The sequence below is a fragment of the Sabethes cyaneus genome, chromosome 3 (assembly GCF_943734655.1).
Source record: "Sabethes cyaneus chromosome 3, idSabCyanKW18_F2, whole genome shotgun sequence".
In the NCBI taxonomy this organism is placed as follows: domain Eukaryota; kingdom Metazoa; phylum Arthropoda; class Insecta; order Diptera; family Culicidae; genus Sabethes; species Sabethes cyaneus.
The window spans coordinates 253456368-253470982 of record NC_071355.1 but is presented as its reverse complement, the minus strand read 5'-3'; the positions used below and the strand labels follow the sequence as shown (position 1 = coordinate 253470982).

The following is a 14615-nucleotide window of genomic DNA, read 5'->3' as shown; positions in this document are numbered from 1 at the left end:
GTTGATAGGATTATTTTGCAGGAGGCAACACAAAAAAAACAGCAAAGTCTTCGTGTTTCAGAGCCTGTCAACTGATCAGAAATAACGTGCAGACACTCACTGGTTCACATAAATTATATTAGAAGGTGAGATAGAAACGGCAGTGTGTTATCAGGTTGTGAAACGGAAAGCTGGTTTTTGTTGCCCGGTTTGATTCCCGTTTGCAAAAAAAAAAAATATGATATTGAAATACTAGTTGGGAAGCTTCGGTTACCGCGATAAAAGCAAATCGACCGGACGAATTGCGACTGTCGATGGCGGGAGTATATGGGAAAAATATTATTACTGATAAATGTCAAGGTATACGATACGCAAGAAGGATTATTCGTAATTTATTGAGCGCTGCATCATGTAACAAGGCAATTCGAATCGATAAACTTGGTGGGCGGATTGAATGTAAGAGATTGGTTTTATGACCTGTTAACTGCGTTAACTTCTTGGGAAGGTTGAAATACGATTTTATTCAAAAAAAAAAGTGAGCAATTGCTTCACTGACTGACTGACTGACTGACTACCCAGCAAATCCGAAATGATGATCTCACTGCTGCCAAGCACTTTCTGCAACTTCAGCGGTCTTTGCTTTTATAACCTTAACTCAATAAACAGTCTAGCACATTTCGCAAACTACACCAGTGACTGGGCGAGCAGTTTTAAGCCGCGAAAATGTTATATCTTAATCTCACGTCTCGCAGTTTGTCCTGTTCGCGACATTTACGACGAAGAATCGATAATGAAACAATTACGTTTATGGTCAGTAGCAATGAGTGAGGATTACCACCAATCCAAGGCATTCAGCATCGTTCATCGCCATCATTTCATGGGTCATAAAGTGTCTACTTTCAATCTACTGCATCGCAGTATCGATTACTTTCTCACTCACTCACTCACTGGAGTCTGCTGCTATCTATCTACTGTTACTTTGCAGATGCGTTGACCGCCGTATTCTCAATCCACCGGAGAATCCGGTTTGGTGTAGGGAAAAATTAGCCGCCTCGGTGGATTCTGCCCACCATGCCTACCACACGATGGGATGCTGCGACACCAATTATTGCAACCTTCATATTGTCTTCCAGGAAACGTCGGCCGCCTTTGCAGCACCTTCCTCGTTGCTAATTTTTGGAGAAACAATCGACGACATTAAAAGTAAGATTTATTGTCCGTACCAGAATCAAGTACCGAGCGTCTCCATTTGTTTGGTTTATCTTCCTCGTTTGTCATCCAGGGAAATCATGCAGCAGATCAAAGGCAATCTCCGGCTGTGTGTGATCTTCCCTGGTTGCTCACCGGCTTCGTTTGTCACCGTGTACTTCCGTGGGTTTGTTGCCATTGGGTGACGTTACGTGATATCAGGTCTGCACTCTGCGTGTGTATGAGTCTTTACAAACATAAATTGTCCCTCGTTTCTGTCCGTTGCGCACATACACATACCCACACATAAAACGGTAAAAAGTTTTCGTATACCTTTTGCACAATATTTTACATTTAACCGGATCCGTCCGAAACGAAACCAAAAAAAAAAACACTACTAGCAGACCCCAGGAAAGCCATAAAGTAAAAGTGTTTTTGTTTCGACTCATTTGCCGTGATATTATTGTTGCCATCAGTTATCATCCGTAGTGGAGGAAAATCATCATCTGGGGATCGCATAAACTTGGTGTGTTTCCATGTTGTTTGTCTACGCGTTTTTTTGTTGGCTGTTATGTGTACTGCTTACGTTCCCCGAAGAGTTCATAAGGGAGCTGTTTCATTAATCCTTGGTCACATGTCAACATCATAAGCACCTTCCACGTTAAGCGCGTGATTTGGGTTTACACACTCTGACACTTGATGGATGATTTTCGGTGAGTAACTGGAACGAACCAAATGGATGTTCTCCATTCCAGATGAGAGCCACTGTGATCTGTTTCACTTACAAAAAACTGCAGGAAAAAAATACTAATTTCATCACTAATCCATGAGACATAAAGCCAACCCAATCATCATCGTTCCGAATTAAATCATTGCTCCCATTATCACATCATTAATCTCACTTTTCCGAATCACACCCATTCGAAAAATTCGCACTCCTGCAGTGCCAGACACCGAAACATCAATCTTTGCTTAGTACAACCCCGTCCAGAATGGAGTCCATTGCGACCGACGCGTCGCGGCCAGCCAGCGGCCAATCGTGAGGCTGCCGTCTTTGACGGGTTGCTCCCCTCTCGGTTCGACCCCGCACTCATTTCATTTTCGGGGACTCGAATCGTGACGGAATCCTTGATGAGACTAACTTACCGCAATCTGCGTGTCAGCTTCCGTCGGTTTTATTTCAGTGTCAAGTTCAAGTCCTCAGTCGTTGAGGATGATTTTTTTGCGTTTTTGCAAGAAGCATGAAAGGTTGTACAATCAGTGCGGGAAATGGAGAAATGCCGGCCTTGATTTTTAAATTTCGTCGGTAAGTACATGGTTCTAATTTTGATTTTATTTTTGATAAAATAAGAATAAAAAATAAATTAGCTTACAAAGTGACAATGATAAAATGACAAAACGAATTCAACCGTTTAGACAGATCACACTGTCAGATGGATGGATGCCGTGTTGTTTTATTCTATTGATGTTGAAAAAAAACTCCGCCGGCCATCCCCTTCGAAAGGAAGCAAAAACCGTAAATCTGCGGTCCCTGATATTAAGTTGGAAGAATATTAAAAGATGTCGCTCAATCCGGGTGGCATTACGTGACGAGTTTTACAGATTATGATGCGTTGTATATGGATTTTTTTTTGTCGACGTCATAATCACCTGTTCTTGCAGGTGAGAGATGTTATGGATTACACCGGTTTTGAAATTCGCAAACATATTCTTTTATTATTAAAGAGAATACGTTACGCTGGAAATGCTCGGTTTTAACCACTGCCACCGAGAATTTGATGACCGCAAAAGAAAAACATTTATAATGCTTTCTTTAAAAACAGTAACTTGAAGACAAATTGTGGATGCAAACACACTAAGAGCGTTCATTTTTCTAAGACCATCAAAGGCAGCAACAGTATGGGTTGTTAATACAAAAGGAAGGAAGAACTGTCCTTTACAACGTATTATTACGTTTTTATTCAGGAATTCCATATCATTTTTACGTGGCAATAAGCTTCTAGTTTTCTCCATGTATCTATGATAAGATACGATAAAAACTGGTCGGTTTCCAAAGAAAGCTGATCCCGAAGAGCTCTTGTTGTATCGAAGTGATTAAAATTACCTAATTGCAGATGATGTAAAGCTAAATTAACTCAGCTGTTTAATTTCCTCTCCTGCCAATACATACTGGATGAGTTCAACATCAGCCTGCGCATTTCCGACTTTACAGCATGGCTAATAAACAATTATCTTCTCACGCAGGAAGGGTATAAATTATGTCTGCAGATAATAACAATAATTTGAGAAAAAAACAAATCAAAATTGTACCTTCTTTGTGATAAAAGAAAACTTAGGTGGTCGCCTCCCGGGAGCGACAATACTTACATGATGTCTATATTCGAAAATCTCTTTTCTTTCAGTCAACGAAAACAATTATCATCAATCGTTACTAAAAGGATAAATTGATTTTCTGCTTAAAACATAAAAAGTAAAAATTGCATTTTAAGGTTTTAATTTGTTTTGATGTTGGCATCAAAAGAAAAATGTATGAACTGAAAAAATATGATGTTGAATAGGAACATATTTACGATTCTAATGTGAAGTTGAAATCATCAGCTAAGCTAAGAATTTTAGGTTTAGCAAAACGGAAGTTGAATAAAGACAAATTCATTTTCTATAATCCAAATTCGAATAATTTCAAATCTTACTATATATTGCTAAAACATTTGAAAGCCTATGCAAAATTTTGAAGGCAAAACAAACATTAAAAGGTTAACCCTTCATGTGCTGTGAAGAACTGTCCGCTAGTAATGTTATTTGATTCTTTGCTGAAGTAAAATGTATCTTTCATATTGTGGGAAAAAATCCCTCGTTTTCCCGCGATGAAAATGCAGGAATGAGAAACGTACCAAGTTATCGCGGCATAACGTCGCTTTGTGTCCACTTTATATGTCCCTCGGTTATCACCATTTTATCTGTAAAACATCTGATAGAATGAATCTAACCCAATGTGTTTCGTTTTGTTTAACTAGCCTAGAAAAAGGAGCGCAAGCAGACGCGATATACACAAATTTAAAAGCATTTCGATCGTATCAACCAAGAAATATTGTTGAATTGGATGGAGAAACGTATCTCCGATACGTATCCGTATCGAGAAGAATGCGAAGTATAGTTTAAGCGTCAAGACCTATCGGGAGTTCCTCAAAGAAGCAATTTAGGCCTTTTGTTTTTACACTGTACATCAATGATCTCCAAGCCGGATGTTTGTGCTTCCAGCCGGATGTTACGCTTGTTTTACGCTAATGATGTTAAAATATACTTGATATTTGACTACCTGGAACCGCAACAAATAATCGACTTATTTGAAGTGTTGCGCACAAAAAATTTTTTTGGGTGTCCTCAAAAGCAGGATAATCACATTCCACCGAAGTTAGAACTCGATCTATTCAACTACACTATTTTTATATTTCTAAGTTTTATAACGTTCCTCTAGTGATTTTCATGACCAATTTCATAAAACCACTAACTAAACTATGAGCTGCACCAGAACTTCCTGATGAACGTCATAAAACTGCCTTCCAACCAAGTGGTCCACTCTTGAAAAGAACATCTATGCATATTCTCAGCTAAATCAAAAATGATAAATTAAAATCGTTTTGCGAAACTCCGCGGAATCGCTCAAATACATCCGTGAGCAGAAAAGTTAAAGCTTTACTGTCAGATCATCCCGATTGATTTGGTTTATAGCGACCATAATAAAATATCCGATGGAATAAATTTTGAGTAAATTTTGAACAATTTCCCTTGATTTGTAGCATATGCGCATTAAATTTTATCGCGCATATTGGTGGATAAAATCAACACGCCTTTGAAATTTTGCAATTTTCAAAAATTGGTCAGAATAAATATATTCAATTAGTTAATCTCAATTTCTAGCAAAATCATTTTAGTTGCTTGGTGGTGACAGGAAAACCGATTTTTAATAATTTTCTTTCAGCAACACACTTTGCTTTGATGAATTTTTGTTTGTGAGCTAAAATAAAATACTAGAATATGGCAATATGGAGTCGCATAAAAAATGATTTTAGTGTTGAACTCTAATATACTTCATAATATCCCGGTAATAAATCTGTTTGGTCAAGGTGTGGCCGTTTCATTGGCTCAATAAAACTAGCCGATTTATTGCGGTTTGACAAGCAACCGTAATAAGATCAATTTTGATTGGTGTGCCATAATGTATTGCTACGCCACAGTCATGGTAAGTTTATTAGAGATGTGGTGCAGCCAACTAGTTATATCGTGGTAATATAAACAGTCACAATAAATTTGCTTTATTAACAGTATTATTATCTGAAATTAAATAAAAAAGAAAACTTTCCTATTGAATTCTACTATGTATATTTAGTCTCGACAGATACGTATTTCGCCTACGACTTGCAGGCTTCCTCAGTGTTTGTTTTCGAAACTAGTTTCGAGAGTTTAGGTTTCGTGTTCTACTAAGACGCTCCAAAAACGTCAGTTTTGTAATGGTGTTTTGACTCGCATCTTCTTGGTATTGTTTAATACTATAATAAAACCAGAGATAATGATAAATACCGCAGTAAAGCCTTTATAAAATAGAAGTAAAATTGTGGCTTTAGAATTGTTATATAGGATTTCATTTGATCGTAAAAATCGGCTCTTCAGAATTCAATAGATATAGAGATATTAGTCTTGCTTTCAAATTTAATGGATATTGGTACATCAACTGGGAATTTCAGAGCGGGATGGTCAACATCAAGTGGGACTGCTGATTTTACTGTTTTCTGTAATATTTAAGTAAATCGGAGTTGCACACACTTTGGCCAGAACTAAATTTGGAGGCAAAAGATATTCAAAAGACCCGCCAAAATATGCGATCACAATCTATCAAGGTGGTGGTTCACCAAAGGCTTGGGTCCGAATAAATAGCTACGCTAAAACAGATATGATCCTTGGTTAGATCTTTAATCGGACCCGCTTGAGGCTTGGGAGAAACTCTCAACGTTCCTCCTTTGACCGGACAACCTTACCCGTATTTATTCGGGTGAATTATTGATGGTAACAAACGCACTTAATGTGAAACGGTACTGAATCCAATATGGCCCGATCGATGGCACCCATATTCTCACATGGGTGCCATTTTTCCGGCCATGTTGGGATTCAGTACTGTATCACCATAATCTTGTTGAAATCGCAATAAGCGCTACTCCCGTCAAATCGGAATACAGCACTCGTGCGCTAATTGCACGTCCTCTAATCGCACCGTCTTTTAATTGCACGTCCGCTAACTGCACGATCGTGCAATTAAAAAGCAGTTATCTGTCAAACTACACGTGGTTTCCCAGGTGGTTGCTATAAACAAAAATGCAGCGTTGCCGAATGCAAACTCTCTATCTCTGCATTACATAGATACAATAACAAACAAATTCATGCAAATTTGGCTAAACTTTGACTAATTGAACACATTTTCATTAAGCTTTTAGTTCGTTTGTAAATTTTTTAATGTTTTTCCCAAAATTTAGCGTACGTGTGAATGCATGTGAAGAGTTCTTTACAGTGATAACGCATCACGTTTTACAATAAATATTGGCAACCATCGTGCAATTAAAAAACGAAATTCGCTAATCGCATCGCCTCATTCGTGCAATTAGCGAACGAGTGCTGTACCGTGAATGTCCCTCTAAACCACGGCGCTGAGTAGATTTTCTCATCAAGCCACATTTAATTGAGGGCGATGATGTCAAACTTCGAATTCGTCGATTTTATTGCACAATGCACGCACGTTTTGATAGTAAACCAGCAGGCGCGCTGCTCAGCGTGCTTTGAGTGAGAGTAGTTTGTAGGGATTATAACAGTCGGAAGTATATTTTTGATATCGCTAAAATTTCAGAATAACCATCTAACATTTCTATGGCTTGTATTTAGCATCAACCTAAATAATGTTTACACATAAGTGAGCCAGCGTAGAAGTAATATAACTGATGATCGCAAGAAAAATTTTGTGTATGTCGGTAATCTACGATGAAGTTAACATTACATTACAAAAAAAAAGGTTTTTGGAGCGAATTTTGGCTTCCATTTTCCTTGAATTTTTTTCGTTTCAAATGATGCATTTTGAAGTTAAAATTAAATTTTTTAATATTGGGGAAATTTTCGAAATGTTGTCGAACGCCTGATGGGTCAATTGCAAATCCTATTTTTAAACGCCAAAACAGGTATAATTTTGGGCAAAATGAAACCTTGCAAATTTTTTAGTCACGTAAAAATCGCAACATTACGCCCTTTTAAATGCAGAAAATCTGCATAAAATGTTTTAATTCTTTCTCAGGTATCAGTTCGCAGCATAGTTCGAGCGCTCTTTGTTTTATTCCTACAAATCAAACACTATATTAATGTATAGTAAAGAAATTTGAAAAAATGGAGGTGGAGGACATATTGCAGAATTCAAAAAAAAACTGTATATAATATTTTAATTCTGGGTCTTCGCTCGCATATTGCTAGGAGTGACCGTAAATGACTTGGTTTGCGATAATAAGGATAGGGAAAAATAGAGAAAAACATCGAATCGTACCTGTCGAAAGGCGAGCTAAGCACCAGGAAAGGATATTTTTAGTTGTCGTGCCGCATAAATATGTTAATCTTACACCAATCTTGGGTGAAGGCCGCTTCCGATCGACATGCGGAGTTGCTGGAGAATTTGCCATCATTCAGTGAAGTGGTAGTACAATTATATGGTATTTGATGTTTACTACCCCAAAGCTAGAAGTAGACGAATCGTGAAGTTTGTGCTAGTTGTTTCAATCGAAATTCACAATATTATTTTAAGAAATCTACCAAATCGGAGTAATTTCATCAGAGTTGAGGTTCAAGTTATTATAGCTGCTTTAATAATTAGAATGTACGCCAAGGAAACTAATGTTTAGATAGCTGAAAAAAACTTACAATTTACAAATAGTTACTCCATTGGCTCGGAACTGATGGAGGCGCATTGTACATTTGACCTGAAAGAATTATGTGCGAATGGTCTTAATTCCCAATTCCGGGCTTTGAAGATGCTAAAACTTCTACGAAAAAAATATCAAATAACTTTGACCTGGAGCAGGTTTTCATCTAATGCTATTATCATAAGACATAACACCGTTTTCACAACAGAAGGACAAAATCTATATTTCAAAGATCTATACTATTTATTTGATTTAGTTTGTGTGAAACTGGTTGTTGGTAATTTGCACGGTATAGAAACATGGGTTCTCTTTCTTTTTTTGGTGTAAAATAAAACCCGTAATTATTTTAAATTATAATAAAAGAAACGATTACTCTCAAACAATCGCTTATCAATATTATGCAGAAGCGCTCATGTCAAGAAAGCGATAGATTCATCATAATTAAAGTTGTTGACAATTGACCATTTTCAGCTTTCGCAAACACCTCATAGGTAATAGAAATCTGCAAACCGTGCAAAAAAAAAACCTAAACTAATACGCTTATTCTTCACCGATTGATTGCACACCGGTTCGATTGATCGACGACGCGGCCGGTGGCCAAAGATTCGGCGGTACAGCCGTACAGCACGCGGTCCCGTGTGTCGTGCCAAATTTTTCTCCTTCTTTTCTGTTTCGGTTTGCGACTGCTCGACCCGATTCTCGGCAGCTAGTATAGTTTGCTATGCATGATGAAAATAAAAATAAGCACTAAATGAGCATTAAAGCACGACGACGATGAGTGCCTTCGTATTTTTTTTTATTGAACATTCCCGTTGAGGCACTGCCTCAGAACGCGCGCGGGTTCATATTTTTTATTCGCTTCTCTGGCGCTGTCTGTATATTTACTAAACATTGCATGTGGAATAATAATGTAAAAAGTGCTTTTTATGTCAGGCTCTGTATGCATGTGTGTTGGCGTGCTTTTCAAGTTGTTTGTTTTACGAGTAATATGTGCTTTCATCCGCGTGTGCCCGGTGAAAAGGCAGTGCAGCTCGATTGACGGTAAACTTATGTCCTTCTATCGGTGCTTCTGCTTTCAGCCGGACCGAGCAGGATGCAATCATAAAACAAAGCCGAAAACACGCTTCTGGGTGATGGTGGTCGTAAAAATACTCGTGCATGATACTAATCCCTATTTTCCGCCTGTGTTATTCTTGCTATCCCAGTTTGCAGTTGATTTTACGCTTCACTAACGAAAGTAGCGAAACCGGATTTGCGACTTCATGCTGCCGCGCCCCCCGTCGTCTCCTATGATTTCCCGAGTCCCAAAGTTTGTCCTTCCTTTGTGTGCATTTTCCCTCTAAACTTTGATTTATGTGGCCAATTTTTTAATAAAACTTTTCTCTTTCAACTTGTTGTTTTGCACTTGGAAACTAATTTTTCGTTGCGGCACGCCGCTTGGTTACGTGCTCGGAAATAATTGAAAATGTTCGTGTGGCCAAAAACACAAACTGCAGCCCATGAGGTGAAGGAGCTGGATAGTGGCCTGTTTATCCTGCTGGCCGTCGGCGGTTTGGTGATTGTTGCCATCGTTGTCAGTTTGATGTTTATCATGCTACGTCGACGGAAGCGCAACAGTGGCGCCCGGCAGATACTACCGGAGGATTCGGTGTGCGGTGCAAGCTATCCCATTTTGAATGGCCACACCACGATTCAGGACTTTATCGAGATGACCACCTCGGGATCCGGTTCGGGTAAGTTTTGCTGGCAAAGCATTTTCAATTAATCTCTTAACGTGTTGTTATTAATGTACACACTACCTTCTACTAATGGTGCAACATCGTTTAACGTCGTTTTTTGTTTGTTTGCCTGTTTGTCTTCCGCATCCGTAGCCGGTTTGCCACTGCTGGTGCAGCGATCGATTGCCCGTCAGATTCAGCTGGTGGAAGTCATCGGCAAGGGTCGCTTCGGTGAGGTTTGGCTGGGCAAGTGGCGCGGTGAAAATGTTGCCGTCAAAATCTTTTCCAGCCGCGAGGAGTGCTCCTGGTTCCGGGAGGCGGAAATCTACCAGACCATTATGCTGCGGCACGAGAACATACTCGGATTTATTGCCGCCGATAATAAAGGTGAGTGATTACGGTTGCCATCGGACGGTGGCATCTAGCGTGATTAGTGAATGTTTTGCTGGTGTGTTAGTTTGGGATAAACTATTTGAACTGAACTGTTTCGATGTTCTTTGCAGATAACGGAACCTGGACTCAGCTTTGGCTTGTAACGGATTATCACGAGAATGGATCACTGTTCGACTTCCTGACGGCTCGTTGCATCGATACGAAGACCATGGTCGAAATGGCCTATTCGATCGCGACCGGATTGGCCCATCTGCATATGGACATTGTTGGAACGCGCGGAAAGCCCGCGATAGCCCATAGAGACCTCAAATCCAAAAACATCCTCGTCAAGTCCAATCTCACCTGCTGCATCGGCGACCTTGGACTGGCGGTGAGACACATTGTGGCCACCGATACGGTGGACATTCCGTCCACTCACAGGGTAGGAACGAAACGCTACATGGCTCCGGAAGTGCTGGATGAAACGATCAACGTAAATCAGTTCGATTCCTTCAAGCGTGCCGATGTGTACGCCTTCGGGCTGGTGCTGTGGGAAATTGCCCGGCGGTGCAACGTGGGCGGCATCTACGACGAGTACCAGTTGCCTTTCTACGACGTCGTGCAGCCCGATCCGACCATCGAAGAGATGAGAAAGGTGAGTTGTACGATGAGAATAATATGATCCGTATATTGTTAAACGTTGCAGTGGTTGCAGGGTCGGAAGTACGAAGTCTTTTTTCTTTTTGAATTGTCTTATACCATGACTTTTAAAAATTCCGAATCAAATCCTTCTTGCATAAATTTTTTATGAAGTGAGGTTGGTGCGTAATTCTTTTGCAGCAAGAATTATAAGAAATGCTGTCTTAAAGCAAATTCTAGATACACTCATCAACCCGATGGGAACACCTCCTCCTATTCTTCTTCAAAAAATAATGATCCGGTTGATGAAACCGGCCATCTTTTGCTAAGCTGTAAGACATTTTCACAACTTAACCCTTGATCTTATAAAGTTACTGCTTGCGAACGATTATACGGTGTTGTTCTGGCTGCCTTGCAGTTCTATCCTTTGTGAAAAAATGATTACTTGTCTGGCTTACTGTGACTGACAGCATTCCCAACCAACCAACACGTTGTTCCCAACCAACAGCCAACTTTGTAAGGTTCTCAGAAACCTTATGTCGAATTTTTTTATTTAATCCGGATTGGAACTGGATGAACTTTTTGTGTTCATTTGCTCCTATCTGACAGATAAAATTCATCCAGTTTCAACCCGGATTGAATAAACAAATTCGACATTAGTGTCTTTTCTAAAGTTGAGCTGTCGATGACATTCGACAGTAAGATCATTCTTATCTTTTTGTTTTTCTGTGTGTTCACGTTCCATTTTGCCACCATGTATAGATCGTAGAATTTTTTGGTGGTGTTAACGGTAATTTCCAATGTTGCTACTTCCCATTTAAAAGGTCTAAAGGCCTCTTTGACTGCTCTACGGTTAATTCCGATGATATCAAAGTTATCCGCAAAACTAAGAAACATGTAATTTCATGATGATAGTTTCGTTTCTTTCCACGTTTGCTCTTCGTATTGCACCTTCCGCTACTTACTTAGTTGGCTCGCCGTCCTAAGACAAAGCCTGATGAATATAGTTTCTCTAATTTACTCGGTTGTGGGTTGGACACCGCGTACCCTCCGCCAGATCTTACTCCACCAGGTCTAACCTTCTTGCTCGCTGCGCTTCTGGTCGTCCTGTTCATCTTTGTGCAGGGCAGTTGTCTGGCATTCTTGCAACATGCCCAGCCCATCGTATCCGTCCAGTTTTAGTCAAATTTTGGATGCTGGGTTCGCCATACAGCTGTGTCATACAGCTCCATATTCCGTTCTCCTGTACGCCGCCGAAGATCGTTCCTGACAGTCGTCCTTCGAAACCTCCTAGCACTCGCAGGTCCTTCCTTGAGCATTGTTTTTGTTTCATGCCCGTAGAGAATAACCGATCTAATAAGCGTCTTGTGCAGAGTGCACTTTGTATGGGGGTTTAGTCTGTTCGACCGTAATTGCTTATGAAGCCTATAATAATCACGACTTCCGCTGCTAATATACCTCCGAATCTCACGGTGAATTCACGGGATTGCACCTTTCAAGGGAATTTCAAATTGCAGGTTAGAGAGGGGGGAACTTAAGCTTTATCAGCCGAAATTTTGAATTAACAAAATTTAAATATTCCTCCCTTGAACTCAAGTAAATGAAAATACTTGGATGTAAAATTATAAGGCTATGGACATGAACATAGCTTTGGCTAGGCCATTAATGGTCGACCTACATCCAGCCAGCTGCATAATATCAGATCAATTGTGTAGCTTGTACGAATGTCTTGCTAGCAAGATATCTAATTCATTATCCGATTGCTATTGGAGAAGTCCAACTTACATTAAGGTGGAACAGCTAACGACGAGTTAAAACCATTGGTGAAACTCATTTCTAGCGCTCATTTCTAGGAGGGATATATTTTCGACCACTTTCTTTCGTTGGCATATCAAAATGAAATGCCTGAGATCTTATAACGGTGATGCAAATAAAAATTACTATCGTTTTTTTTAAATTATAAAACAGAGTCGATTTTTCTAGGGGGGGCTAAATCATTTCTAGGCAGGGCTTAGCTCCCCTAGCCCCCCTAGTTCCGCCAATGGTTAAGACAACAACGTAGAACTTCTTCGGCGAATGCCAAACTCTGAATGTTCGCTTCTTGTCAATATGATAATTTTTTTCCACGTCAACGCATGCTACGTTTGCATAACATTCTCATTCACGACTAAAATGTACATATTTAAGTCGTGATTCTCATTATGGTCGTCGTCTTTATTCAACTCGATCTTGGGTCACTCGTCGCCAATTTCCCAGGCGTCTCAAAAGTCACAAGTCGCTTTCGATCTGGTCGAGCCATCTTGCAAGTTGGCCCCTCGGTTCCTGGTGTCGGTGGGATTGTCTTCCTTTCATGCATTTGATTTTCGACCCATTTACTTTTAGCCCAACCCTCCTAAAGTTCCTCGCTACTGCGAAACCTAAAAGTTGGCTACTGAAGATCGTGCTTTGCCCGCTACGCCCATGGTTCTGACGCGTGATTTTGTCTCATCAACGTCGCAAGAAGCAGCGTAAATAGCTTCGTCGAAGAACCGTGTTCTAGCATTATTTGCCATAGCTAATGTCATTTAACTGAATCGTACGCCGTCGTCGACAGATGTTGAGTCGTCAAGTTGTATTTCCATAACTGGTCTAGCAACTGACGCAGGGTAAACACCTGATCTATCGTGGAATAACCCTCACGTAAACCAGCTCTTGGCACACCCCGACAAAGGACTCCGTTAACAGCCCCAGTCTACAAAACAGGATACGAGAGAATCCAGCTTTCCACGAGCGATAATGGCAGATATTGAGCACAAGTGGGCACAGCAAATATCGTAGATGGCCTCTTTTGCCCTATTTTCAAAAAATGGCATTACATTGCTCAATTCTGCCTATCCAGCTTTCCACGAGCGATAATGGCGGATATTGAGCACAAGTGGGCACAATCTTTTGACATTCATTGGGGGAGCGTCGAGTTCGCCCTGACGGAGTTACTATGGTTACATTCATGATTGTTTGTTGTTCGAATGTGAAAATGTAAACATTGTTCAATTTTGCAGATCAGCTAAAGAAGAACATAATTGAACGGACAACAAGTTTTATGGATTGTGGCTTTGCAGTTTTCGCAAATTTCAGGGAGAATGTCCAAATACGCAACGGAAAGTTTCTTATCAAGTCGAAACGCTGTTCGAGAGCAAACTTGACAACGGCTGGACCAACATGAAGTTAATGTGTGCGTTAATGTGTAATGTTTCGAATGTTTAATTCGCACGATTGTGAAAAAGTATTCTGAGCCAGTGCTTTCAGCAAATTATGGCCGCAAACCACTATAAAAGTTTGAATCCATTTAGTTTTGTTCCACTTCAGCTGATCTGCAAAATTAAACAATGTTTACATTTTTACGTTCGAACAACAAACAATCATGAATGTAACCGTAGTAACTCCGTCAGGGCGAACTCGACGCTCCTCCAATGAATGTCAAAAGATTGTGCCCACTTGTGCTCAATATCCGCCATTATCGCTCGTGGAAAGCTGGATAGGCAGAATTGAGCAATGTAATGCCATTTTTTGAAAATAGGGCAAAAGAGGCCATCTACGATATTTGCTCTTCTTGCCGAATGCTAACAATGATCCGATGAAAGCGTACGTCCGCTCGGTCCCCGCTTTTAGAAGTTCAGCCATTCTTCCCAGCAGCCTTGCCTCACTGATTGCCTTCTAAACAACTCCTGCATTAATGGCTCCACAGCTTGGCTACCGTTTGCAATTCTTATCTCACCTGCTGATCTCCGTGTTT

At 40.2% G+C, this 14615-nt stretch overlaps 1 protein-coding gene across 1 annotated transcript in view; it reads left to right on the top strand.

The window, feature by feature from the left end:
• LOC128743706 (TGF-beta receptor type-1) overlaps window positions 1–14615 on the top strand; it is an 81063-nt gene that overhangs the window by 56932 nt on the left and 9516 nt on the right. Inside the window, exons 4-7 of the mRNA XM_053840332.1 lie at window positions 965–1182; window positions 9611–9847; window positions 9986–10219; window positions 10336–10859. Of these exons, the coding sequence (XP_053696307.1) occupies window positions 965–1182; window positions 9611–9847; window positions 9986–10219; window positions 10336–10859 (1213 nt within the window). The remainder of the gene's footprint in view (window positions 1–964; window positions 1183–9610; window positions 9848–9985; window positions 10220–10335; window positions 10860–14615) is intronic.